The sequence below is a fragment of the Pleuronectes platessa genome, chromosome 12 (assembly GCF_947347685.1).
Source record: "Pleuronectes platessa chromosome 12, fPlePla1.1, whole genome shotgun sequence".
Taxonomy (NCBI): domain Eukaryota; kingdom Metazoa; phylum Chordata; class Actinopteri; order Pleuronectiformes; family Pleuronectidae; genus Pleuronectes; species Pleuronectes platessa.
In genome coordinates, this window is record NC_070637.1 from 1,962,295 (window position 1) to 1,989,379 (window position 27,085).

Here is a 27,085-nt window from a genome sequence, read left to right on the forward strand (position 1 = left end):
TTTTTTAACAAGGAAATAAAAAAAACATGTGGAGCTTCAGTTATCAGTTTCTTTAATGTGAAAAGAGAGTCCATTTATTTGTAACTTCACTATAAATGATTGAACAGTGTGTATATATATAGTATCATTAAGGCTGACTTCAGCTTGTGAAAGGACACTGAATGTATTCCTGTTTTCTTCAATAATGTACAGCTACGTAGTTCATTTTCTTCTCTGTCCGTTAACTTGTGTGGTGTTACATTCACATACAGACAAGATATTAAGTGATTCATCCTGCTGTTGTGTTAAATGTGAGGCTACTGATAACAGTATTCTTTATATGGCTTCTTTTGAAAATAACTATCAGTGAATGTTTGTGTAGAGCCCTATATTGTCATATTACAGGTTTCACACAGTAATTGATGCAGAGTGAGTGTTTGTTAGTTGAAGACATTGTTAAATGTTGTTCTAATGGTGTTTATCCGAGAGGAATGTGCCCAAATATTGATGCCAGCAATAAAATCACAGAAAATCTATGGTGATTGTCTTGGTCAATGTTGAAAAGGTTAGTTATTCTCAAATACTCCCACTCAGTAACTTGCAGAGCCAACAATTAATGAAATGGTTTAGTGCACAAAACTTCAAAAGATGTTGACAGCAGTTGAAAGATGTCATGACTCTAAGCTGCAGCATCTGCAAGTCACAGCTTCACTATGTCAGTAGATTGTTTCATAATGTTTATGGAATCTAGTTATTGAGCTTATTTTAAATCATCGAGGTCCCCACACAACCCACACAATGATCTTCTGATGATCATTAAAAATGTTCCTCTTTGCTGCTGTTTTGTCTAAATATGAATATGAAGTATGTAGATCAAAAACTGAAAACAGTAATTTACAATCTCACTTTAAGGTTCTCCTTATAGTTAGGGGAACTTTCAATTATGTCACATGATGTTCCTCAGCAGATGAAGATATTTAAATCATGGATCAATTAATCAAATTTTATTTGAATTGCCCATATTCACAAATCACAATTTGTCTCATACGGCTTAACAAGGTGCAACATCTTGTGTCCTCAACTCTAAACAAGAGAGAAGAAAAGGCCACATGTGAGGAACCCTCGCCCGGGACCATCAGAAGTGCAATAGATGCTGCTTGTAACTGAGAACATCAACAAAATAACAGTATTTACAACACATTGAAATATCAGTTTTATTGGACAGTTTTGGGATGAAAATATCAAAGGTATATAAAAAAAGCAACGTTTAATTTTCCGTCATGTTACCTGGGTTGAGATATACTCCATATTTGGTTGCCAAAAGTCTGCCAGACTTTAACCAGCTCCCTGGCTGTGGGCTAGAACTACAACATGTACAACTATGCATTTTTGTTCGCATTCGGATCGAAGGGGGCAGCGGAATGAAAACACCCTGGTTGAGATCAACTGAGAACAACAACTACAAGACGATAATCTGATAGATGCCGAAGAAAACTATATTGAAAGTGTATTAAATGAGCCCAAATACACTTTGGAGGAAATATGGCAGAGCTGCCTTTTACAGGGGACAATTGGTGGTTCCCCTGTGGAAAATATGCACCCATTACTGATTATTGGGAATGACACACAATAAGAGAATGTACAGAAATGCACAAAACCTTGCACCAGTGTTTGAAGTAGTAATGCAATTTAATATTACAAGGGCATGGCATTTCAGCTCCATATCATCCTCTAATTACTTTCAGCACTTTTGAGGAGTTAGGAGGTCAAGAGGTATTTCAGTAGCAATTTCTTTTTTAGAAATAGGCAAACTGGGTGCTGAAAGCTTATCTATACAAACACTGCTTGGTTGGGTTAGGGTTAGGGATGTACAAAAAGGAGAGAGATAGGTAAGTATTCCACTTCCTTAAGATTACAAATTAACATCGCAAAATATAAACTGCATAAACTGCAGTGATGTTTTCCTACCGGTGGGAGGCAATAAGGAGGAGGAGGAGGAGGAGGAAGAAGAAGAAGAAGAAGAAGAAGAAGAAGAAGAAGAAGAAGAAGAAGAAGAAGAAGAAGAAGAAGAAGAAGAAGAAGAAGAAGAAGAAATAATAATCTGTTATCGGCTGTGATGACGTAAGTTGCCGGGAGCGGAAGCGTGGGCGGGACAAAAACGACTACTTTTCAAAATGGCTGCGATTATGGATAACGTGGAAGAGATTCGGAATCGAGTAATTCTTGGGGAATTTGGAGTCAAGAATGTAAGTGAAAAAAGTAACAGATGGTGTTGTTGGTTGTTTTATCAGAGAAGCCAGATGTGGAAACCCTCAGGGTCTGTCTTACTGAGCCGCATGTGGTGACCAGTAAACGGCTGGACACTGTGTTTGACATGCGCATGTACACACACTGTCTAGCAGAAAATACTGCTTCGATATGACTGTCAGTGTCTTTATTATCTATGATTACGGAACGTGTAGGGCAGCAGTGCAGAAATACATCGAACAATCAAAACAACCTCAAGAACAAAATGTTTGCTGCCAAGTACCGTTTGCTATTGTAATTATTGTTATTATTCATTTTTGTTTTTAAGGTTCATACAACAGATTTCCCAGGAAACTACCCCGGCTATGATGATACGTGGGACATGGAGAAGTTTCAAAAGGTGAGTTGGTCATATTTTTGGTTCTGAAATTGGGGGACAAGATAGCCTCTAGATTATTATGTTACCATGTGTAAGTAAACATTTGTAAGTTATGTGTATAGGCAATATTTCTCTATAAGAAGAGAGGGATTGAAACATAATATTATGTCAAAACAATTGGTGTTATCAGTTTGTATTTTTGGATTGTATGTAAATATTATTAATGACTCTATATAAAGATAATGACTGACTGTATATAGAGATAATCACTGACTGTATAAAGATGATCACTGACTGTATACAAAGATGATCACTGATTGTATATAAAACATGCTCGCCGACTGTATAACGAAGATCACTTTCTCTATATAAAGATGATCAATTCGTGTATAAAGATGATCACTTACTGTATATAAAGATGATCACTGACTGTATATAAAGCTGGTCACTGACTGTATGTAAAGATGATCACCTACTATACAGATGATGACTGACCGTATAACGACGATCACTGACTGTATATAACGACTATAACTGCTTGTAAAGAAAGATGATCACTGACTATATATAAAAATGATCAATGACTGTATAAAAAGAGGATCACTGACCATGGTATTGACTGCAATCAGCCACCAGGGTTTGATCTAGGTTTCCATTTTGGGGACTGTCATGTCCTCCATCTTCATTTCCACTAATTTTTTGAATGTATGACATCACTCCTGTTACGTGAAGATCTCTTGTCGTTTTTCAGAACTTCCGAATTGATGTAGTTCATCTGGATGAGAACAGTATGGAGTTTGACATGGTGGGCATAGATGCAGCCATTGCCAATGCTTTCAGAAGGATCTTATTGGCAGAGGTGGGATTCCCATTCACTCAGGTTTTGTCATCTGTGTCATTCAGTGGTCAATAAGGACTTGTGTTGTGATTCTCAAAAGCCGAAAAAAGTCAAAAAATCTGAGATATTGTGCATCCGGTTTCTAGATTTTTCTTAAATTTTATGGGGAAATGTTGTTTAAGATGTGCATTATCTTTCATTATAGGTGCCTACCATGGCTATAGAGAAGGTGTTTATGTACAACAACACGTCTATCGTCCAGGATGAAGTCCTGGCCCACAGATTAGGTCTCATACCCATCAAAGCTGATCCCCGCCTTTTTGAGTACAGGAATACTGGTAAAACAACACCACAAAATACTCCTACTCATGAGTGCTCCTATTTTATTCTGCTGCAGGGTGTCACTAAAGAAGTTTTCAGACATGACGTGCGTGCGTGTGTGTGTGTAATGTGCCAACATCTGCTGAGTAAAAATCAATCAAATATTTGTATAGCCCATATTCACAAATCACAATTTGTCTCATAGGGCTTTAACATGGTGTGACATCCTCTGTCCTTAATCCTCAACAAGAGTAAGGAAAAACTACTAAAAAAACCTTTTACAGGGTAAAAAAAACTTAGAAACCTCAAAGAGAGAGCCACATGTGAGGGATCCCTCTCCCAGGACGGACAGAAGTGGAATAGATGCCACATGTAATGGAGACAGATAAGGGTTGCAGCATTGATTAGAATAAACAATTGGTAGCATTATGGAAAGTAAATGTATTGATGTGTTATAGGCAGTAATGGTCGAGTATCTGAGGAGACGTATTTTAACCATTCTGTATAGAGCAGTACAGTATACTTAATAGTGCATGTCTGCTTTGTTAATGCTTACAATTAAATCTCCAAATCCACATATCATGTTTCCATAAAAAAAACAAAACATTTTATACTTATTTCTCAAACCTGTCCTTGCTGTATTTGTAAATGTTGTTTATTCCAGGTGAGGAGACATCAGAGGAAGAAGGATCAGAAATAGACACTATTCAAATGCAGCTTAAGATTAAATGCAGCATAAACCCAAGAGCAAGCAAAGATTCCTCTGACCCACGAGAGTTGTATCTGAACCACATGGGTAGGTATCAGGTGACACCACATGAATCAAGGATTAATCATATTTTTGTAGATACAGACATCAAGCAGCAGCTGTGACCAGACAACTTTTTTTTCCTTATTAATTAATGTTTTTTTTTTGCTCCCCTGTCGCGTGCGGACTTGTTTCAGTTTATTCCAGGGACATAAAGTGGGTTCCTATTGGAAACCAAGCAGACGTCTTTGCAGACTCCAGCATTGGACCTGTACATGAAGACATCTTGATTGCTCAGCTGCGACCAGGACAGGAGCTGGACATTATTATGCACTGCGTCAAAGGAACTGGTAAGAGCTGTTAAGTGTCTGGATTAAACGTAACTTGATGTTACTCCTGCTCAAAAAAATTACGGGAATTCTTAAATCAGATCTTGATGAACGAATTATTCAAGATGAAAGTCCCGAAGAGCCTGTATGCATTACAAAAAAAGTCTGGGCATGCTCCTGATGAGTTGGTGAATGGTGTCCTGGGGGATCTCATCCCAGACCTGGATTAGAGCGTCAGTCTCTGGCAGTACTTGGCGATGTTGGATGCACCAATGTATAACTTCCCATTGGATTTAGGTCAAGGGAACATTAGGGCCAGTCAATGGCATCAATGCCTCCCTCATCCAGAAACTGCCTACACACTGGAGGTTTGTGCAACCCTCCAATGATATGCCTCCCATGATATCACTACCATGTGCACACCAGCAGCCTGCTGGAGGGAATTTTGTAGGGCTCTGACAGTGCTCCTCCTGTTCCTCCTCACACAAAGAAGCAGATATCGGTCCTGCTGCTGGGTTGATGCCCTTCTGTAGCCCTGCCCAGCTCGCCTTTTGTACCTGCTGTCTCCTGGTATCTCCTCCATGCTCTTGAGACTGTGCTGGGAGACCCAGTACACCTTGTGAGCGCAAGTATGGATGTGCCTTCTTGGAGGAGCTGGACTACCTGTGCAACCTGATCGGGCTGCAGATACCGCCTCATACTACCAGTGGTGACATGGACACTTACGGAACACAAAACTAGAGAATAATCATTCAGAAAGGATAAGGAGAGCGCAGCTCTATGTTGCCACAACATGCAGAACCTTTCCCTTTTTGGGGGTTGTCTGTATTTTGCCTCTCCATTGCATCTGTTGTCACTTTTATTTGCACCAAAGCAGGTGAAACTGATTCATTATGACTTGTGCTTCCTAAATGGACCGATTGATATCCCTGAAGTTTAACTGACTTGCTGTTATAATGTGACGATTAAGTGTTCCCTTTATTTTTTTGAGTAGTGCATGTAGACTTTTAGAAAAATTATCAGTAAAAGTAAGTGGCAAACCTTTTGCTTCCATACAGCTTCCATACTATATAACCTTTTTCAGTCCAGACACTTCCCTAGTTACAGCTAGTATTTCCTGCTGCCTGATCCTGAGCTATGCTCTCTGTTTTGTGCTCAGGTAAAGACCATGCCAAGTTTTCTCCAGTGGCCACTGCAAGTTATCGCCTTCTGCCAGAGATCACTCTCCTGGAGCTGGTAGAGGGAGAGAAGGCCAAGCGTTTAAAATGCTGCTTCTCTCGAGGAGTCATTGACCTGGAGGAAATTCATGGTAAGAAAGCCTCCACTGATGGCATGATGTAACTCTTATGCAGTGGTAGTTTAGTAGCACTATAGTGCTGTTTGTCAACAAGTAGATCCCTGTTTTGGTTTGTTTCTCACACAAGGACAAAAATGCTTGTGGATACACACAACGCATTGTGGTGAATAAAGATTAGGTTGAAAATAACGACTGCTTGAAACGGTACATCAAGAAGTGGTAAGTCATTGAGAGAGAGACGGAAAACTGGCTAACCTTCCATTTACCATACAATATCTCAACATTTCATCTTTTACATGATGTTGATTTCTATTAGCTGTGCTTAAGCAAGGATGGGAATGCCATAGGAGCAAAAGAAGTGTATTATTCTGCCGACATATACTCTGGAGAATATCATCACAATTGGGTCCAGAGTTCAGGTGAGAGGTGGAACACCAGGCAGGGGCAGGACATTTTGCTTAGTTTTAGGCGCCCATGATATCCGGATACAGCGACCACACTGCCTGTGTGAGACACATGTCTCAGGCCTGTGAGATTTGCTGAGTGGTCTTGCCTATTTTCTCTGCGCATAATTCACAGCAAAATAAACAGTGAAAAAAGTCTTCCACTATAGATTCAATGTCTATCTTTTGAATATATATTACAAACATAAATATTTGCAACACTTCCTGTACCTGTTTCAAAGTAAAAGCACTCTAGTATATCTGTTGACTGAATCCATTAATTTGTTTCTATTATTGTAGGACTGGAAGATGCACTGCTTCATAGTGTAGGGTCACGGCATTTACTTGAGTACTTTTATTCGAGGAAATATAGTGGTCATACCAGAAACTCACTTAGCAGCTCCTCCACTGCAGACACGCAACATAGATGCTGCCTGTGCGAACAACAAATGCCTGTGAGACAGAGCAGATCCACGCTGTCACACTCAGCCAGTGAGGCCCATGCATCACTTGGACTATTACGTTTCTGCATACAGTTGGAGGTTCGCAGGAGTCCAGTGTATGTCTGAAAGCAGCTTAAATGTATTAATCTGTCTTCATGTGTTATCCACCTCAGGGAGAAAGGTTGCCAAGGTAGTGAACAGTCGCCTGGATACGTGCAGCAGGGAAGTCCTCCGTCACGATGACCTGAAGAATCTGGTGAAAATCGGAAGAGTGCGAGACCATTTCATTTGTAAGTTAAATAAAGTTCATATGCATTATAAAGAGGGTGTTCAGACTGTGCAGCAGAAAAAATCCCAGTAAAAGAAACCATGAAACATGGGGGCTCACCTTTTAAGGGATGTTTTTAAACACTAAATAAATGTCCTTATTGTCGAGTGAAATGTGTAAAATCTGAAGATCAAGCTTCCTTCATGGCCGTACAATGATTTGAAGCTTAGCATAGAGAAAGTGAGGGGAACAGTTTGTCTGGTTCTGTTTGAAGGAAACAAAACCTTTTAGCAAGAACAAGAAGAAATCAGAATTTCTGTTTTCATGAGACTCTTAACACGGTCCCTGTCTCATGTCTATACATCAGGTTATATAACTTTATTTACACCGTTTTTCTTGTTTTCTCACAGTTACTGTGGAGTCGACGGGCATATTGGCTCCAGATGTCCTGGTCACGGAGGCTGTTAAAGTCCTCATGAGAAAGTGTCAGAGGTTTCTTAGTGAACTTGACTCTACTGGCATGGAGTGACATGATGACTATGCTTGCTCAGCCCCACCACAGAGAATCCCACCAAGGCTTGGAATTTGATACGCCGCTTTAAATTGTATTTTCATGGTTGATAGACTTGCTGGTTAATATGTATATACTACTGTCTATAGTTTTGCTACCAGTTTTGATTTATTGATGAGTTCAGTTATCATTACAAAAATATGCTGATATATTATCTAAATATCCAGACACACTGCACAATTTTCTGTATGGATGTGTGCATAACATAATCAAAGCAAAGTAAAACGTATAATAAAACAGACAGGAAAGCAGTTATTACAGGATGAGTGGAATGTATATACTCTATGTATTTCTCCAGTATTACAAGTTTATAATCAGTATCTTGTCAGCATTTCATTAAAGCAGATGCTAATACTGTCCATTACTGTCATGTATCCTAATAACCCATAGATTTCCCTAAATTCCCAGTTACATCACATGTTCATTTCATCAGCACAACACAATAATAAAACACTGCACATAAATAATTTGATGATTGATTTAACAACTTATGGGACAGCAGTATTTGTTTATGATTAAGTTTAGTTTGGATATATCAGTGTTTATATTCGAAGAAACTGAAACACAGATAAAACACGATGTTTGACCCAATTTAGACCGCATCTACATTTTTATTAATTACTTGACTCCTGACAAGTTTATTTTTCAACTACAGAACGTCCCAGCCTTAGATCCACTACCCACCAACCACAAACAACATGTAATTCTGAAATAATCTCAAATTTATTCAGTTAATTTGTATATATTAATTATTTATTGCCATGCCAGTAATTCATACTACAAATCCACCTTCTATTGTTTCCACTATCAGGTATAACTACATTGTTTTTAAACAATTTAACAACAGTTTAACATTTGAGCCCATTTTAGTTCCGATTTCTGGTGTCTCAAAAATCTCTTAATACCTCCCATTTGAATTCACTTGATGTGTTTGACTTTTTTTATTAGATAGATAAATATTTGGACAGCCACACAATTTTCATAATTTTGTCCCTGTATGCTACCACAATGGATTTTAAATGAAATAATGGAGATACTATTGAAGTGCTGACTTAAAAAAAAATCCCTCTGAGAGATAGCAGAAACATTCAGAGTTTCCAGATCAACATTTTGGTACATTCTGCGAAAAAGGGAATGCACTGGTGAGCTAGGCAACAAAAAGGCCCCGGACGTCCACGGAAGACAACAGTGGTTGACGAACACAGGATCTTTTCCATGGTAAAGAGGAACACCTTCACAACATCTACTGAAATGAAGAAGACTCTCCAGGAAGTACGTGTATCATTATCCAAGTGTAACAGAAAGAGAAGACTTCACAAGGAACATTCTGTCTGCTCACATTCAGCCAAATTCAGCAAAGTTGATTGGACGGCGCTTCACATTATAGATGAACCATGACCCAAAACATAGAGGAATATTCTACAATGGTAGATCAATCACCTGATCTCAATCAGATTGAGCATGCCCAAACTTAAGACCAAACTTAAGGCAGAAAGGTCTGCAAACAAACCCCAACTGAAGACAGCTGCAGTCAAGGCCTGGCAAAGCATCACAGAGGAGGAAACCCAGCGTTTGGTGACGTCCATGGGTTCCAGACTTCAGTCATCGCATGCAAAGGATTCTCAACAAAGTTTTAAGAATTAACATTTTATTTATGATTGTATTAATTTGTCCAATTACTCTAGGTCCCTTGAAAGGAGGGAAGTTTGTATGGAAATTGTTCCTGAATTCCTAAACCATTCCTCCAATTTTGATGTAAGTACCCTCAAATTAAAGCTGAAATTCTGCTCTTCAATAGCATCTTGATTATTTCATTTCACATCCATTGATGTAGAATACAAGGCCAAAATTATGAAAATTGTATCGCTGTCCAAATATATCCGGACCTAACTGTAGATGTGCTTAGGTGAATATTTCCTTCACCAGGACTTGTGGTATGTTTGTATTGATTTCAGTTTTCCAATATTTGGTGAACAAATGGCCTGTAAGGCAAATCGAGTAGTTGGTCTCCATTACAGATCTGTAATTTTATTAAGAACTCTTCAACTTGAGTGGGATACATCACAACATTTTATTCCATTCTTAATGTTTTGTTATAAAGTTTCTCAATTGTAAATGTGTGACAAAATCTGTTAGGATTGACCAAAATTACTCAAAGCTGCCATCCTTATGGAGTATGTATAGATAAATCCATATTACTTTGCAATCAAAGGCCAAATCTCATTTCACCCCTTGGCCCTATCCCTCCCCAACCCTTGTTTTCCAGGGTTATCTTGCCCCTTGAAACAATAAAGAAAGGAGGGGGGAGACAGGAACAGTTTTAGCAAGATATATGGCCTTCAAACAATTACTTTAAATAACTGTTGCTGCTTAGTGTTGTTGCGGGTGGAAATCAAAGGAGAGGAGTCGTCGTTCTCAAGTTGAAATTAAGCAAGTTTATTCAGAGGTCACAGGTCAGGAAAACGCGGTGTCCAGCAATTGAACATGCATGGGTTTCTAGTTCTATGCAGAAGGCTGCGCAGGAAGAAAGACGCTTAAACAGAGTGCGCAAATAGATTATATATTGATATATTGGGCGTGACAAGGGTTCTTCTTGGATTGGTCGAAACAAGATGGAGGCTGCTGCATCTAGACGGGACAGTGCCTCATCCTCTTGGAATGTCGCGTGATGAAAATGTCGTACGTGCACTCTGTTGTCGTGGTTACCAGAGGTGATAATGTTGCTGTATCAGTGCAGCTGCGTTAGTGTGCTGTCTGGGAGAGATTGTGGGCCAAGGTCTACTCACTGTCTCTGTGCGAACTGAATCAGGGAGCTGGGATGTGTGATATAAAGTGTTGACTATGAGTAAAAGGTATAAGGAATGTGTGCGAATATGTCAATATGTGTATGTGTTATGTACGTGGTGTATGTCAGACTCACTATCTCTGTGCGAACTGAAACAGGGAGGTGGGATGTGTATGTGTTCTGTATGTGGTGTATATCAATAGTGTTAATCATTAATCTTTTACTTGTTCTCATTTCTAACTTTTGATAATAAAGCATAATTCCCTAAGCTTCATTCGACATCACACAGAGTTCAAGCAGCTGATAAATTCTGGAGGTCGGACACAGTGACATTGTTTTGATAGAGCAGGAACACAATATTCTTTACAACAATGACAACAACATCGGCCTACATGGCGTCAGCTGTGTCAAGGCTGGTCAAGAAATTAACATTTTGCTTAGCAACTATCAGCGGAGGAGTGAGATTGGGAGCTACTGCTCGTCATATCCTTACTCATATGCCAAGAGGATGGACTACGCCTGCGCACTATCGAGGAAGAACTAAGGAAACTTCCCCTCGTTATTGACCAATCCCGTTCTACCTAGCCTACTGTTATAAAATATATCAGACGACAGCTGTTTGATGCAACTCGAGACGTCCCTGGGGCTGCTAGAGTGCCGGGGTGATGTGTTGGATGCCCATTGTTTTGCTGTAAACTTTTCATACCTTTTCATTGCTTTTTAATAAATGATAGATTGAACCAAACCGAGATCGGCTCTTCTCATATTTAGGATAAACAAACACGCAACGACAGATGAGCACAGAGTTTAACTTCACTCTGCACCCTAGATATTTAATAAAACGTAGAAAAACATTGACTATGAATTTATTTCTCCTGTTTCTGGCATCAGGAGCTACGGTTTCCACTAAACCGTTTTTTTCTTTCTAGTAGGAACATATTTTATACTTGGGGGAAATGGCACCCTAGCTTCCTTTCTATACGTCACTTCCGCCTCTTCCTTGGCATAGCAAGATGGCGGCCGTCGTGGAGAGGGTCGATGGATATGTTGGCTCCTTGGACTTAGAAGCGGTGTCACCGAGACAGTGCACTCCTCCACCGGACCATCCGCACCAGAACAACCCGCTGTTAGGATTGCCCATCGTGGCCATTGAGACTATCCTCAATTTCTTGTCCTACGATGAAATCAGCCTGCTCCGCTCGGTAAGCAGAACAAAAACAAGGCAGCTGGAAGGAGAACAAAGCCACTGTTAGCCTTATGCACTGCCTCTCTCTACAGGATGGCTCCGAGAAATGTTTGTAGAAACTGTGTCGGAGCAGCGTTTCACTGAGAGCCCCAGTTTAACTTGGGATCAGCGGTGGAATTACAGCAGCCGCAGGCTGCAGTGCTCGTTGGGTTGCTTCGTGGTTAGCACAGAGCTGAGAGACAGACAGCAGCAGGACATATAGAGCACAGAGCTGAGAGACAGACAGCAGCAGGACATGTAGAGCTGAGAGACAGACAGCAGCAGGAACACGTAGAGCACAGAGTTTAGAGACAGACAGCAGCAGGACATGTAGAGCTGAGAGACAGACAGCAGCAGGACATGTAGACCTGAGAGACAGACAGCAGCAGGACATGTAGAGCTGAGAGACAGACAGCAGCAGGACATGTAGACCTGAGAGACAGACAGCAGCAGGACATGTAGAGCTGAGAGACAGACAGCAGCAGGAACATACAGAGCTGAGAGACAGACAGCAGCAGGAACACGTAGAGCACAGAGTTGAGACAGACAGCAGCACAACATGTAGAGCACAGAGCTGAGAGACAGACAGCAGCAGGAACGTGTAGAGCACAGAGCTGAGAGACAATCAGCAGCAGAACATGTAGAGCTGAGAGACAGACAGCAGCAGGAACATACAGAGCTGAGAGACAGACAGCAGCAGGAACACGTAGAGCACAGAGTTGAGAGACAGACAGCAGCAGAACGTGTAGAGCACAGAGCTGAGAGACAGACAGCAGCAGGAACGTGTAGAGCACAGAGCTGAGAGACAATCAGCAGCAGAACATGTAGAGCTGAGAGACAGACAGCAGCAGGAACATACAGAGCTGAGAGACAGACAGCAGCAGGAACACGTAGAGCACAGAGTTGAGAGACAGACAGCAGCAGAACGTGTAGAGCACAGAGCTGAGAGACAGACAGCAGCAGGAACATGTAGAGCCCAGAGCTGAGAGACAGACAGCAGCAGGAACATGTAGAGCTGAAAGAGAGACAGCAGCAGAACATGTAGAGCACATAGCTGAGAGACAGACAGCGACAGGACATGTAGTGAACAGTGCTCTTGTGGGAGGTGTCAGTCGGTGGGTTTATCTGGAAGGGATTCACTGCTATGTCCCCCTACAATTCCTCCAGCACAACCCTCAGTCTGCAGCTCCAGTCTACATAGTCCAAAACACTATTTTTGCTTACCAGTTTTTTCTTGTTTGTTTTCTCTAGGTTTGCAAGCGCAAGGACATTATCTGCCAGCGTGTTCTCAATCAAGGCTTCCTCAAGGTGGAGCGTTACCACAGTCTGTGTCAGAGACAAGTTAAAGCTCAACTACCCAGGTCAGTGTCACACCAGCATGAGCTTTCCAGATAAAAACAATTGTTCACTCTTGTTGAGTTTTAGCCACACACACTGTGAAATATCATGGGACATCATATGTCTTCGAAGGGACATTTTGAAGTCCAGTGTCGGTATTTGGCCCCCTTGTTGTTAGTGATGGTGTTGAAGGGCTCAGTGGAATAATGTTTTAGTAAATAATAATGATTATGTGAATGAAATGCATTTCCTTATTATGGTACTTAAATTGAGATTACTAAATAAATTGAATGATACAGGCTGACAGCCTGGCACTGAGTTTACATCTTGTGTGTAGGCTGTGTAGTAATGGCGTTAGTCAGCAGCAGAAAGCAGCAGCAGCCGCCCCGGTCCTCTAGACTTATTCCAATTACAGCACTGCTTAGAGCTAGAGATCCTTTTATGGATCCCACTAAACTGACAGCAGTTCACTCTTCAGAAACCTTAAAGAATATTTTAAATCTGCATGACTAAATAACACGTAATTAATATATTCACTATCAACTGTCTAAATTGCTAACAATGAATACCTGCACTGCGGCTGTGGATCAGGAGGTAATGCAGCTCGATCCCAGTCTCTCACAATCCGCATGTCAAACTGTTCTTGAGCAAGATACTTAACCTAAAATTACCCCTGATGGCTGTGTGGGCAGTTAGTAAATGTTAAAGGGTTTGCATTTATATAGCGCACTCACACATTCATACAGTGCCGAGACGAGCTAAACAACTGCAATGGGACAGAACATTTGTGGATTTTTAGTATTTCTGGTTGATCTGTGAATTGATTACAAAGCATCTAATTATTTACCTAAACTAACACCAGAGTGATTTTAATGAATTGTCTGCAGGCGAGAATCCGAGAGGAGAAATCATTCACTGGCCCGTCATGCAGATATCCTGGCTGCCGTGGAAACGCGCCTCTCTCTGCTCAACATGACCTTCATGAAATATGTCGACTCCAACCTCTGCTGCTTCATCCCTGGAAAGGTAAGGTCAGCTGACTGTCCACAGATCAGCAGCAACACTCTGTAAAGAGAGGACCAGTATAATTACCTTGTGAAAAGGCTTCCTCTCATTGCAGAAGCATGCTCACACTAATCCCTCATTTAATTTATACCATGACGCGCTGTCTTAGTTATATTCAGGTTGTACCCACAGAGTTTGATTCAAGTGATTCAAGACCTTATTGTCATGTGCACAACAATAACATATAGCAGTCGCTGGCAATAAAATGCTTGGGTCACAGGCTTACTTGTAGCCATGCTCAAAATATTACACAAGCAAAAAAATAGAATATAAGAAAAACAATAGCAAAATGGTTTGCGTATCCGAGCTGGAAATTGAATGAAAAGTTAAGGAACACACACATTCTCACCATCAGGACAACTTTGACAGGAACCACTGGACATTTAACTAAATTAAACTGTAATTTGATTTTTAACATAGTTCTCAATACAAGTGTATAAAATCATGTTATATGTTCCCAACTGTATTTCATAAAAGTTTTATAAATGTGGTTTTAGAGAAAATGCCAAAGATATATATATTTTTTTAAGTAGTGGATGCAAAATGAACCTGGGGTCGCAGTCTCCCTCATCATCGTCGTCATCGTCGTCATCGTCTTGCTCCTGAGACACAAAAACAATTATTCTAAGATCGCAAACAGCCTTGACTATGAAAAACAAAACACATAAGAGGGTCTGGTGTAAGTTTACAGTTAAGCAGTGATAACCGTGATGTCTGAATGTCTGGTATTCAGATCAAATGCAGTGTTTGTGAGTGTAGAGTGGTTCCACTAACCTCTTCATCTCCCTCTTCCAACTCCTCCTCTTCAAACTGCAATGACAATAATATGAAAACACAATTGTCATGACAAGATTAGCTTAAAAACCCTCAAATGAGTCACTTCAAAACATACCATCTTGTTACTAGAACGCAGGAGTGAGTGTGTGTGGGTGTTTTGGAGGAAAATCTCTTACGCTCTCGTCATCTTCCAGGGCCTCCTCAGTGAAGTACAGCACAGCTCTGGGAACTATACTCTCATGGAAGAAATTGCAGATCTCAGTCTTCATCCTGTAGAAAAGAATGCTGAGACCTTATTAAACACAATCTCTAGTGGAATAACCTGGGTTGTGGTTGTATGAAGAACGAGGTACTTTGTACTCACCATTTCTCCACGTGGTGAAGCTACAGGGGAAAACATAGAGAGAAATTAGCACCGAACCACTTCATATGGTGGGTAAAGGGGAAAAATTGGATTTCAATTACTACAATCATTTTTAATTAACAGTTAACCCTATAGTCTCAGTCTGACGTTGTAGTTGTTTTATGACTGAGTCATCTTGTGCATTAGCTGTGACAACATGTGAAACCCATTTACGGCAAAAACTCTGTTATTATAAGTGAGGTTAGAAAAAAAAGCTGTCACTGAACTGACTGAAGGTGACATCATCCAGTCCTTCCTCCACTACATCAGGATCTTTAGCATCAGGGTAAGATCCATATGAGATTCAAGAGTTGCCATGGTGAAAATAAAAACAACCTTTTACTTCAATAATTCTGTGGTGACTCATCAAAACCAGTATTTGCAGTATTTTATCTGATTTTTTTTTTTTTATCTCTGCCTAGTTAAGAAATACACAATAAATATTGTTGACACATCTGTATATATTATAATTCCAACATTAATTTGATATATTTGAACATATATTAGGTTCAAATTCTAAGCAAGTGACAGCTCATTCTCTTAAGGACACCTCAGCCCTGGAGCTCCACACCTTAAAACACTCTACAAAGACTTATTTATATTCACCAGTCATAGGCCAAGACTATGACAGAACCAGTAAGACAAACATTTGCTCAACCAATCAGTTTTTAGGTCAGAATAGGCAGAATAGGCCCGGGCAGGTCTGATAGGTATGTTTACTGTACAGGAATGACAATATAGTCAGTAAGGTGCATCTTGTCTAACATACTGATCCTATAATAAAACATTACTTATTTGATGATACTTTTCTATTTAATGGATCAGTCACAGTATTATTCATATACTATTAGTAGATATCACGATACCATCTACTACAAATGAACAAATACAATCAAACTGAAGCAAAAACCCTGACCTTACTCACTTTTAAGGAAGGTAAATCAAGCGTGGGAGTATTAAACTGAGAACTTTGGGGGTTTCCGCCTCCATTTTCCAGTCAGTGATTTAAACTCTTCTATAATAACTACATTTATCTCAACTTTTGAAGATCTTTGAGATGGTTCATTTTAAAAGATTAGCAATTAATTTATAGGCTGATCAGTAATTTTCACAAAGTTTAAGGTTGTGACCAGAAAGGCAGATTCCTGCAACTTTGCCTAATAGCTTAAGTCTGTCATATATCCCAGTTATCACCACTTTAACTGTCCAAGCTGGAAAATATTGGTAAAACTCAAGTTGATGTGAACAAAGTTTTATATGCATAGTCCAACATCATTTTCAAACGGACATGCTGCTTAGTCTGTTGACTGCAGAGTGACTCTGCAATCTGAGGAGTAGGAGTGTGGCGCCAGCTGCTGCTGAGATAACTTCAATGCAGTGATGGTGAACCACATTGCATGCATGTTAACATATTACCACAGTGCCTGCAGGTTTAACTGAAGAATGTTGACTGTCAGTGTGTGTCTTAGTTGTGATGTATGTGTGCAACTCTCTCTCTCAGAAATCTCAATAGTTTGCTCAAGGCCTCTGTAAACGTCTACACACCTAACAAAGCTTTAAATATTAAATGGATACTTGTATGCAAGAGACATGCAGAAATTGGTGAAAAGAAATAGGTGTAATTGACATTTAAACCTGCAGCAAAAACCTCTGCATCTCATGTGTGTTCTCTCCTTTTAACTGGATTAAAGAAGTTGAAGAAAGAGTGGTTGGGGACCTGTTGGGTAACAGTGGGAACGGTGCCACAGTCGTTATGTTTCTGCTTTATAGTTCTCACTGTCATAGCCTTGCCCTTATGCCAATCTATCTGACAGCTAGAGCGAGGAGGTGTTAAGAGCAAGAGAACAAAAAGCTAAAGTTAGAATCAATGCCAAGAGGAGGCTTACATGTGGGATGTAAATACATTAAGATAGAAATGTTTTTCAAACCATGCAACAGCCATTTGTGTTACTTTACAACTTAATGTTTGTGTGCTCTGGAACCTACCCTTCACCGTCAATAGTCTCTTGGCCCTAAAATGAGGTCTGACTTCATCTTGTAGACTTTAGTGAGGACTGCATTGTTGAAGTAACCATTGGACTCAAAGTGGAACTCTAATGTGAAACTCTGAGGGTAAGAACATGACAGATTAAGATCCTCAACATTTTAACACTAGTTAATGTATCCATTCATTATATGACATGATGTCGACACTAACCATTGGCTGTCCAGGTTCAGAAAACTTGATTTGAATATCTTTCAGGTGCTTTAGGATGGGCTCATTGTGCTCCTGGTGGGACATGAACAGGACAGGTCAAAAACTTAAGGACACTGTTCAGAAAAGTAAAATCTATGAGGCACAAATGAGAGATGAACCATTTAAATGTACCTCTAGCATGTCACTGAGCATGTTGAATGTAAACCAATTTGCCGATATTTTTTAATGCGTTAATTTTCTATTTGCTAGAAAGAAGACCGTTTTGGAAAGAAAAACAAAATCAATTGTGTACTTACAGCTAGCTCTTCCTCTTCCTATCTGTCGCTGTGCCACTCACACTCTTCTGTGGGTTCCACTGTTCCTGTGACAATATCCTGTCTCTGTGAAGCACACATGTAATAAACGTTAATCAATTTCAGAGAGGGCTTTGATAATAATAGGGTGAAATATCTGAATATAACCAAAGTATTCATTTGACAATTATTTTAGCTAGCAAACATGCTGAGATCCACACCACTTGAGACACATGCGCAAGCAAGCACCCACAGTGAAACAGGTGCAGCAGGATTACAGCCATCAGTCTCCAGGCTAACTAAGAATGGCTGTTACTGGCTCTGGAAATAGCGTTAACTGACAAAAGAACAGTTGACTACTCGTAGTGGCAGTTTTCAATTTAGCACCAAGGTTTCGTACTCACTGACCTCAGGTCTGACTAGAGAGACATACCACCAATTAGTGCAGGGAATGACATTAACGGTACCTTGTCAAACAGTGGTTGGTAGAGGGCAGTGTACTTCCTCTCTAGCTCGTGGACTTCCTTGTAGAGTTTGGCTTCTATGTTGACACACTGCACCTGTAGCCTTTGCAAGGCATGCACTTGCCGCCCTCACTGCTTTGGGAAGCATGCTATGAGAGAAACATGAGAACCCATCTTAATTTAAACTATTTAAAAAAGCAAGTTTATGAACTTTGTGCTTTCTTTTTTCTAAACCAGTTGATTTCACAACCTTTTAAAATGTAACATAACGATCTCAGTTGATTAAAACAACTTGAAGATGATTTGTTTGTGTCTTGGGCATCTGCAATGATTCAGATTCATTCATCTATGTGCAGTTTTCACATTGTGTGGAAGTTGCTGCAATTACAGATGCTTGGTTGGTAGCTGGCAATTGTATCAATATTGCAACTTGCAATACCATAAAGTTCTCATTATATCCAGTCTATCCACTCTGGCAGGAAATAATACTAAAGCTACCAGGGAAGAACATCAACAATTTACATATCAACCTAAATTGAGAAAAGTTCTACACGTGAATAGTAGGGACGGGAATCGGCAGGAACCTCCCAATACGATACAATCACGATACTTTGGTGGCGATACCATATTTATTGCGATTCTGTAAGTATTGCGAGTCGATATTACGATTTCTTGTGATTTTTTTAATTTTTTTATACTGGACCATGGAAAACAGTTGAATCATACCTTCAAATACAACACAGTCAAATTCACTTAGAGCTTTACAAGTTTTATTTCGAATATTAACATTAACTTAATGACTGCCGGGCAGCCAATAGAGAAAATAAACAAAAATGTGCCCTATTATTGTATAGTCCCTGTCAACTGCACACAAACTGACAGATTAAAAAATGAATGCCACTTAGGCAACTTTTAAACAATATATAAAAGTTAAATTAAATAGAATGAATAAATGTTTACTTAAAATAGAAACTTTGAAATAAACAAGTAGGCATAGCCTACTTGTTTATTGGGGAGGTTGGTCTCAGGGGAAGGGGGGCGATATATTGGGGGGAGGACCCCCCCCCCCCCCCCCCCCCCCCCCCGTATAAAACCAATAAATTTGTTTACAAAAAAAAAAAATACGGGGGGGGAGGCAGCGTGGCGATTTACAATTGTCTTTCATAAGATTCGCGATTCGTAACCGAAACTATTTTTACCCAATCCCTAGTGAATAGGATGAAAGGCTAAAGCAGTCACTCCTTTAAACTATAGCCATCTTAGGTAAATAACATGTGTATCAGCATGTTGAAACATGTCAACCTGTCCACCTTTACCCTCCTATCAACCAGAGTCGAAAAACATTGAAAACCATCTGCACTGACCTTTCCAAGAAGTGGAAGCTGACAGGTATGTCCATCTGTCCGACAGGGTTTTGCATCACTGGCTGTCCTTTACCTGGCAAACCAACAAAGAACAAAGATTTGTATTCATCAAAAGTTTATTTGATAAATTACGTATAACATTTTCCATGAGTCTAATTGGAAAGGCCATTAGGAGAGTTTAGATAAATTTTTGCCAAGTGCAAGATGGAAAACTTCAATACTGCAATCATTTTCAAACATTATCTAGATTGAACAGTTTTGGTGGAGTGGTGTTAAAACCTGTTAAGGTTTCTGGTGGAACAGACAAAACACAAAATGCTGAAATAATGCAGAACTCAGAATATGTAGCATGAGGATCACAAGGACTTACAACAGAATCCAATTAAGTTAAACAATCATATGGCATAATCTATATGTCAATCTATCGTATATCTGTCTGTCTATCCGTCAACCTATCTATCATATCTGTCTATCTATAGGTCTATCTATCTATTTTATTAGTTTCCTAATAATAAATAAATAATATTTGAATCTTTGATGTCTTTAACAGTAAAATGCAGAGTTTAGAGGAATTAGGGCAGATTGGAGGAGTTCAAAAGTCTTATGGCCTCTGGGATGAAACTCTGTCTGAGCCTGGTGGTGTGGCCCCAGAGGCTGCAGTACCGTCGGCCAGATGGCAGCAGGCAGAACAGTTTGTGGTTCTTTGATATGGGTCTTTAATGATCATGTTGGCCTTCTTCCTACATTGCTCGGTGTAGAGGTCATCCATGGATGGCCGCTCTGTCCTGGTGATGTGCTGAGCAGACTTCACGCCCTTTGTTGAGATGGAGGTTGCTGTCTTGGCACCAAGATGTCCGGGCTCAAACCTTCTCTCTGTAGGCCGTCTCATCTTCGCCGGTGGTCAGGCCTATGACGGTTGTGTCATCAAATTTGATGATGGTGTGGGAGCTGTGGGTGGCCATGCATTCTTTCGTGGACAAGGAGTAGAGGGGATGAATTAACATGCGAGAGAGGGAGGTGACGAGCCGAAGGTCACTGAGTTTGGTGAACAGCATTCTCACATGTGTCCCTCTTGTCCAGGTGGGAGAGGGCAGTGTGTAGGGATGGGAGATGGCATCTGCAGTTAACCTATTTGGCCTGTAAGCAAACTGAAGTGGGTCTAGTGCAGTGATTCTCAAACTGTGTGGCTCTGTGTGGGGCGCAGAGGCATAACAGGTGGGGCGCGCAACCGGGAGGGGGAAATGTGAGGCGGAACTAATGTTTTGACGTCTGCATCTTTTTAACGGCGGAACAGTAAAAAAATATCGTTCTTTCGCTGTAGCCAGGGGTCGGCCACCCGCGGCTCTGCTGCGGCTCCCTGTACAGTGTTGTGATTGTCGCGCATATTTTTCTCAAACAGTGAACTGACGTTCACGTTAATTTGTTAAATCATCATCGTATCAGCCAAGCATGAAATACCAGGAGCGGAAAATGTGTGCGTGTGTGTCCCCGGACAGCACACAGGCACACAGGCCCCAGGGCTCCGCCCCCACTCATTCGCTCAGAGACACACAGTGAGATCAGAGCTCGTTGTCACTGACCGTGAAGCAGCCGGTGAGTGATAAACAAGACACAGTGTTCAAAAACCAAGTTGAAAATAAAGTACGATGAAGCCTGTCTTGCTCCTTGGTTCACAGTGAATTAAGGAGGACATGAGGAGAGACCAGTGTGTATTTTTGGTCGGAAAACTCTGGCAGCTGACAGTATGAGATCCAACTAATTAAGAAGACACTTAGAAATATTACATTCCAGTCACATGCATGTGTTCTTTTTTGTTGGGCTATATCATCATTGTAACAAAGTGATTATAATTTAATACATTTTTTCTCTATTTTTGAAAAAGTACAGACTGATGGAGGAATGTAGTGATAAATGTCACCAAAAGTACTTCAATTAAATTGAATTTAAGCAAAGTTATTGCACAATTCTTTGAAAAAAGTGGCAAATGTCACAAAAAGTTGTTTGAAAAAGGTTTTTTATTTGCACGTCAGAAATTCCTGAAAGTAATGTGAATTTAATGTTCATGTGTATTTTATGTAAATACGCATGTTAAACTTGGCCCATTTTGTTGGGGCAGGGGAGCTGGCGGGGCATGAAACATTTTCTAGCTCCAAAGTGGGGCTAGACAGAAAAAGTTTGAGAACCAATGGTCTAGTGAGTCAGGAAGGGAGGAGGTGATGAATGATTCGACTAACCGCTCAAGGCACTTCATTATGAGTGCTACTGGGCGTTAGTCGTCAGGTCAAGGGTTTTTGGTTTCTTTGAAACGGACAATGATTGTCTCCTTGAAGCATATGGGGACAATGGACTGGAGCATTGACAATGTCTGTGAATACATCTGCCAGCTGATCTTCACACAATTTCAGAGCTCAGCCAGGGATGCCATCAGGTCCAGGGGCCATGCGTGTGTTAATCCGTTTGTGATCTTCACACATCTGCCCTGGATATTACAGGGTGGCAGCAGGCCTCTTGTATCTTCACAGCCGGGGAGTTGCTGTCAGAGCGAGCATAAAAGGTGTTCAGTTCATTACCACCTCAGCACTGCTGGTCTTTCTTTTGCATTCTGTGATTGTTTTAAATTGAGCCCAAAAGATCTTCGTCTTGGAGCCCCAGAAGTGAGACTCCACTTTGTCCCTGTACTGTCTCTTGGCACTACTAATAGCACTCCGGACCGGTACCTAGACTTCCTGTACACCACCAGATCACCTGAGTTGTAGGCGTTGGTCCTGGTTTTGTTGTGCCTGCCTAAATTTTGTTGAAAATCCTGAAGAACAAAATCTGTATATTTCTATTTCTATCATCTCATTGTGAAAAGTTCTCTCAGTGACCATCTTTCTCTCATGCAAAGTAATTCTTATTTTATATCGCTTAAACAACATTCTGTTTAGTGAGTTTTCAGATGTTGGGGCGATTTTCCGTGAGGTTTTCTCCTCCACCTGGAAGTTTAAGTTTTCATCCGGCTCTCCATAGCAATCTGATCTGTCTATTATAGAATCAAATTTCCATAGAATTTCGACATAAGACAGGTTCAATGTGTTATGATCACTAAATATAATATATAAATATGGTGAGGGAAGAATAACTCCTCCTCAGTGGTTATTTCTTGTTGGCTTTAGTTCCCATACATGGTCAGCAGAGGGCCCAGTGAGATTAACACGTGTGTTAAAATCCATCATTGTTTCAGTGTTGACATTCATGTTTGTTGTATATTTTCAGATTTCTTGGCTTATTTGCTCATCATCTGTTGTGTTTTATCAGGTGATAGATGAGATTTATCGTGTGCTGCGCTATGTGAACTCCACTCGTGCCCCCCAGCGAGCTCATGAGGTTCTTCAGGAGCTGAGGGATATCTCCTCCATGGCCATGGAGTACTTTGATGAGAAGATCGTCCCCATCCTGAAGAAGAAGCTGCCAGGTGCTGATCTGTCTGGCCGTCTCATTGGGTCTACACCAGGTAACAGACATGTGTTTATCCTGGCTCCTAAACATAGACTTCACCTGAACAGTGATGGTACGTGATAAAATGATGGTTGCAATTCATATTTAAACTGCTGCCATATTTGTTATTCCAGAATATCTGAAAACACACTCTTAAACACTCCTGTCTTGGTACACCATACTTGGCCTAAATTTGACATGGGTACCATATAGGAATAACTACATCAATAATGTTCAGATACAAATTAAGTTTCAAACTAAGAATAGTAGTTGGTTGATTGGTTGTAGCGTTTCTCACTTAAAATGTGCATTTCCTAGTTTAATGGTATCTTCATCAGCTGAGAGACATAGTAGTTGCCTGAATACTTTAACACTTGTACAGACAATTCACCTTACTTATAAATATAACTGTCCAATCAGCCAGTAATGTGGCTGCAGTGCATTCAAATCCTTCAAATACAGGTCAGGAGTTTCAGTTAATGTTCCCCCTGATACTTTAGAAATGAGAAAAAACATGATCTCAGTGATTCTTGACTGAGATATTGTTGCTGTCAAACAGACTGTTTTTTTCTGAAACTGCTGGTCTGGGATTTTCTCTCACATCAGTCTTCCATGTTTTATGTTTTTTGTGCATCAGTAAAAGATCCCTGACACTGTCCTTTTCCATCAGTGGCAGGTCCATCTACCTCCCTGACTACCATGTCCCTGCTTGCCAAGAACACACCATCACGCTCTGAGATGACCAAGGTGCAGCAGCAGGTGAAGGTGAATGGGGCGTCCATGACAGTAATGCGGAGGGAGATGCAAGAAATCCGTGTGAAACAGCTGGAGCAGCAGAAGCAACTGCAGGACCAGGAGCAGAAGCTGTTGGAACAGACCCAGGTGATTGGTGAACAGAACGCCCGGCTTGCGGAGCTAGAGCACAAGCTCCGTGAACTGATGGACAGTAGCGCGGCTGCAATTGGAGGATCCAGGCCCAACACAGCTGTCCCCTCCACATCTAGCAGCGTGTCCTCAACTGTCGCCAGTACTTCTGGTACTGTGCCGGCAAGTGGCAGCATTGCTGCAGTATCAATACCAGTAGAGCCAGAGGGTCAGGGAGGGTCATCACTCAAACGCACAAGAAAGAACTCGGACCTTCCACGGCAGTCGAAACGGCTGCGCAGCAAGAAATAAGAGACTCAGTGTGTCATTTAGTTAAGTTTTGTTTTTGGTTTCAACATCTGACTGATCACACCTTATTCCCAATGACCTGCGTCACCAACACTCATTGTCTGTCCAGTTTGTCAGATGAGTCACGAATAGAAATATCCCTGTATACTTTACCAGTGTTTTCTCTTTTTTGGGGTATTGGATTTGAGAATAGTGTTAAATACATTGCTGCTGTATCACAGTTAAAACAATGAGCCCACAGCTTCATCACGACTTTGCAAAACGTTGACAGGGTCAACATTAGATTTTAATTTACTGTCTTTGTTTTTCTATCTTTCTCTTGTTAACAAATAGCACGAAAACACCCACAGCAACGGGTTGGTGTGAGGAATCTTATAGATATATAGGAACTTTTTTTTAAGCTCCCAACAAAGCTGCATGCTGCAGTATTTCTTTTTTTTTTAAGTCCTCAACATGGGAGTTGTCTACAAAAAGAAAAATATTGAATATCTCCAAACTTATAGGGATTATTAGTCACAGCTATATCAGGGGGTGGGCAGGAAGTTGGCCTATTGCAGCAAGATTACATTGAAATGACTGCACAGATTTTTAATGTAGATGCTTTTCTAAGAAGCTTTTATGTTTATGTTCTGGTATTACAGAACAGAAATTCAGATGTTCTGTAAAAAATTTGAATAACTAAAGTGACAAAGTGCATGACTTATTCATAATACTACTTATAATGCTGAAACCAAATTGAAGTGACATGTTATAGGTAATAATTGATGTCCCTTCCATTTTCACATGACTAAGTCTGCATCCATAAACATTCATTTAATTCACATTTGCTTTTTCCTGACCTGGCTATGTGCAATAACAATCATCTAAATAGTAACAAGTAGTTTATATTCCTTTCCAGTTGCTTTGTTATTCTATTCAAAATTGCTGCTCAGACCTTTCCAGTTAAATAAGTTTATGAATCCCCTTTTAAGGAAGGATGTGATCTTACAGAAGGAAAAGGAAGTGTTCAATTAGCATTAGTCAGTGTCACCTGTTGACTGATGTCTTCTCTGCTTTGCAGGGCCTAACAGAGAGGTAAATGTTGTGGGGATTGCATTTCCCAGATATCATTGTTCGAAATGCAGCTGTGGCTCCGCTTTGTGTGAAAATAATTTCTTCAGAAGATGTTCAGCGAGAGCAGACACTTTATAGCTCTGATGTTAATGCTTTCCCATTAGAAGTTACTGTATGTGGACAAAGGAACTATAGGACTACAGTCCAATGGCAACACAATTTTAAGCATCTGTCCTTCACGGATCCTACTGGTGTTTTTACATATTTCATCCCATATTCTACAATTATTGTACCGCTCAATACAGCTAAACATTTTGCAAAGAACACAGAGTGTTACTGTTTTTTTTAATGTGTTGTTTCTACTTTCCAGGCAGCCATTGACTTCTACTGATTTCACTGCAGAAACGTGCATCTCATGACTTGCCTTGATTTTTCAAAATGTAAAACAAACGGTCGAAACATGTTCAAATCTGTCCTCTTTTTGACCGTGTGGTTGCACAATCATATTCTTGAAATGAGATCATATATATATTCACTCAAGGACCTCCTACTTGCTTGTTCCAGAGCTTTCAATCATATCCCACCGTCTTAATGATTAGAAATAGCTGATATTTCAATCGTGAGTTAAGGTTTTTTGTCAAATAGTATTGACAGTTATTTTAGGCCCATGATGCTTTTTTTCACACTTTCAACCACAACAACACCATGTTGTTGAAGGCTGTAGTAAAACATGTGTGGATAAAAAGCTAGTACATGGACCTTGAGTTATAGTTTTTCACCAAATTTCTATTTCCAATTTCACAAAATAATTAAAACCCTTGCTCCACTATCCACCTTTTATCAGGTCTGCCTTGAAGTTAAGCCTCTTTTCCAGGTCAACATTGCACTTTGACGCTCTGTTATCCTTGAGTGTTCAGGGAGACTGAGTCAGATCATCATGTCCAACACCTGCTGGACTCAGACACAGTGTTTCTATTGGCTAATCATTTTTTTAAATCAGTGGAAATGCAGAAGTATACTGCTCTGCCGGTTAAAGGAGCTGTTCATCTAGCTCTTCAGTGCCATGCATTTACTTTGGTATTTTTCTTGTCCACATTTAGTATCTGATAATATCTGCAGCTACTCGAGAGTAAGGGAGGTAATTGGTATTTAGCAAGAGGTAGATGTCTCTACTGGGTATAAGAAAATATACGTAAAGGTTCAATGTGAAGAATTCAGGAGGATCTATCGGTTGTGTTTTTGTTACCTTATGAGTCCATTATAACTTAATCCGCATTGGCCTTTTCCACAGTTGGCCATGTTGTACCAGTTTGCGCCACCATGTCTCAGTGGACTAACTAAACAATAAGAGGAAGGGCTGTATTCATGTTCCCTGTAGGGCACCATATGTTATTCTACACAATTGGGAGGGGTAGTAAGTTGAATGCAATATGCATGTTCACCACTAGATTTCATCTAAATACTGAACCTTTAAGCAGTGTATATTTTTTAACTTGTGTTGTAACTGAAGGTGAAACTCGGCCTATTGTGATCTGTGTAAATGACGTAGTGACTCGTTTGTAGTGACAAATGAGGGATGCTTGTGCTCAGCAGAATAGCTCAGAGAAA

General features: G+C 40.4%; 2 protein-coding genes across 3 annotated transcripts; both read left to right on the plus strand.

The window, feature by feature from the left end:
* Positions 1–1,979: 1,979 nt before the first annotated feature.
* Positions 1,980–8,222, plus strand: polr1c (RNA polymerase I and III subunit C). 2 transcript variants are annotated; one of them, XM_053436111.1, is made up of 9 exons: positions 1,980–2,100; positions 2,555–2,626; positions 3,357–3,464; positions 3,649–3,781; positions 4,429–4,560; positions 4,710–4,862; positions 6,001–6,150; positions 7,198–7,314; positions 7,703–8,222. In XM_053436111.1, the coding sequence occupies exons 2-9, from the start codon at positions 2,609–2,611 to the stop codon at positions 7,819–7,821; spliced, it is 930 nt and encodes a 309-aa protein (XP_053292086.1). In that variant the 5' UTR covers positions 1,980–2,100; positions 2,555–2,608; the 3' UTR covers positions 7,822–8,222. The 2 variants fall into 2 exon arrangements, with proteins under 2 accessions (XP_053292086.1, XP_053292085.1); XM_053436110.1 differs by having other exon boundaries at positions 2,086–2,225.
* Positions 8,223–11,626: 3,404 nt separating this feature from the next.
* fbxo28 (F-box protein 28) lies at positions 11,627–25,801 on the plus strand. The gene is made up of 5 exons (XM_053436109.1): positions 11,627–11,850; positions 13,125–13,234; positions 14,099–14,237; positions 23,072–23,267; positions 23,922–25,801. The coding sequence occupies exons 1-5, from the start codon at positions 11,662–11,664 to the stop codon at positions 24,425–24,427; spliced, it is 1,140 nt and encodes a 379-aa protein (XP_053292084.1). The 5' UTR covers positions 11,627–11,661; the 3' UTR covers positions 24,428–25,801.
* Positions 25,802–27,085: the final 1,284 nt, after the last annotated feature.

Coding starts and splice junctions, on each gene's coding strand:
- fbxo28 (XM_053436109.1), top strand. CDS start 11,662: ATGGCGGCCGTCGTGGAGAGGGTCGATGGATATGTTGGCTCCTTGGAC. Junction 13,235..14,098: donor GTTAAAGCTCAACTACCCAG/GTCAGTGTCACA, acceptor AATTGTCTGCAG/GCGAGAATCCGAGAGGAGAA. Junction 14,238..23,071: donor GCTGCTTCATCCCTGGAAAG/GTAAGGTCAGCT, acceptor GTGTTTTATCAG/GTGATAGATGAGATTTATCG.
- polr1c (XM_053436110.1), top strand. CDS start 2,154: ATGGCTGCGATTATGGATAACGTGGAAGAGATTCGGAATCGAGTAATT. Junction 2,226..2,554: donor GGGAATTTGGAGTCAAGAAT/GTAAGTGAAAAA, acceptor TTTGTTTTTAAG/GTTCATACAACAGATTTCCC. Junction 2,627..3,356: donor ACATGGAGAAGTTTCAAAAG/GTGAGTTGGTCA, acceptor GTCGTTTTTCAG/AACTTCCGAATTGATGTAGT.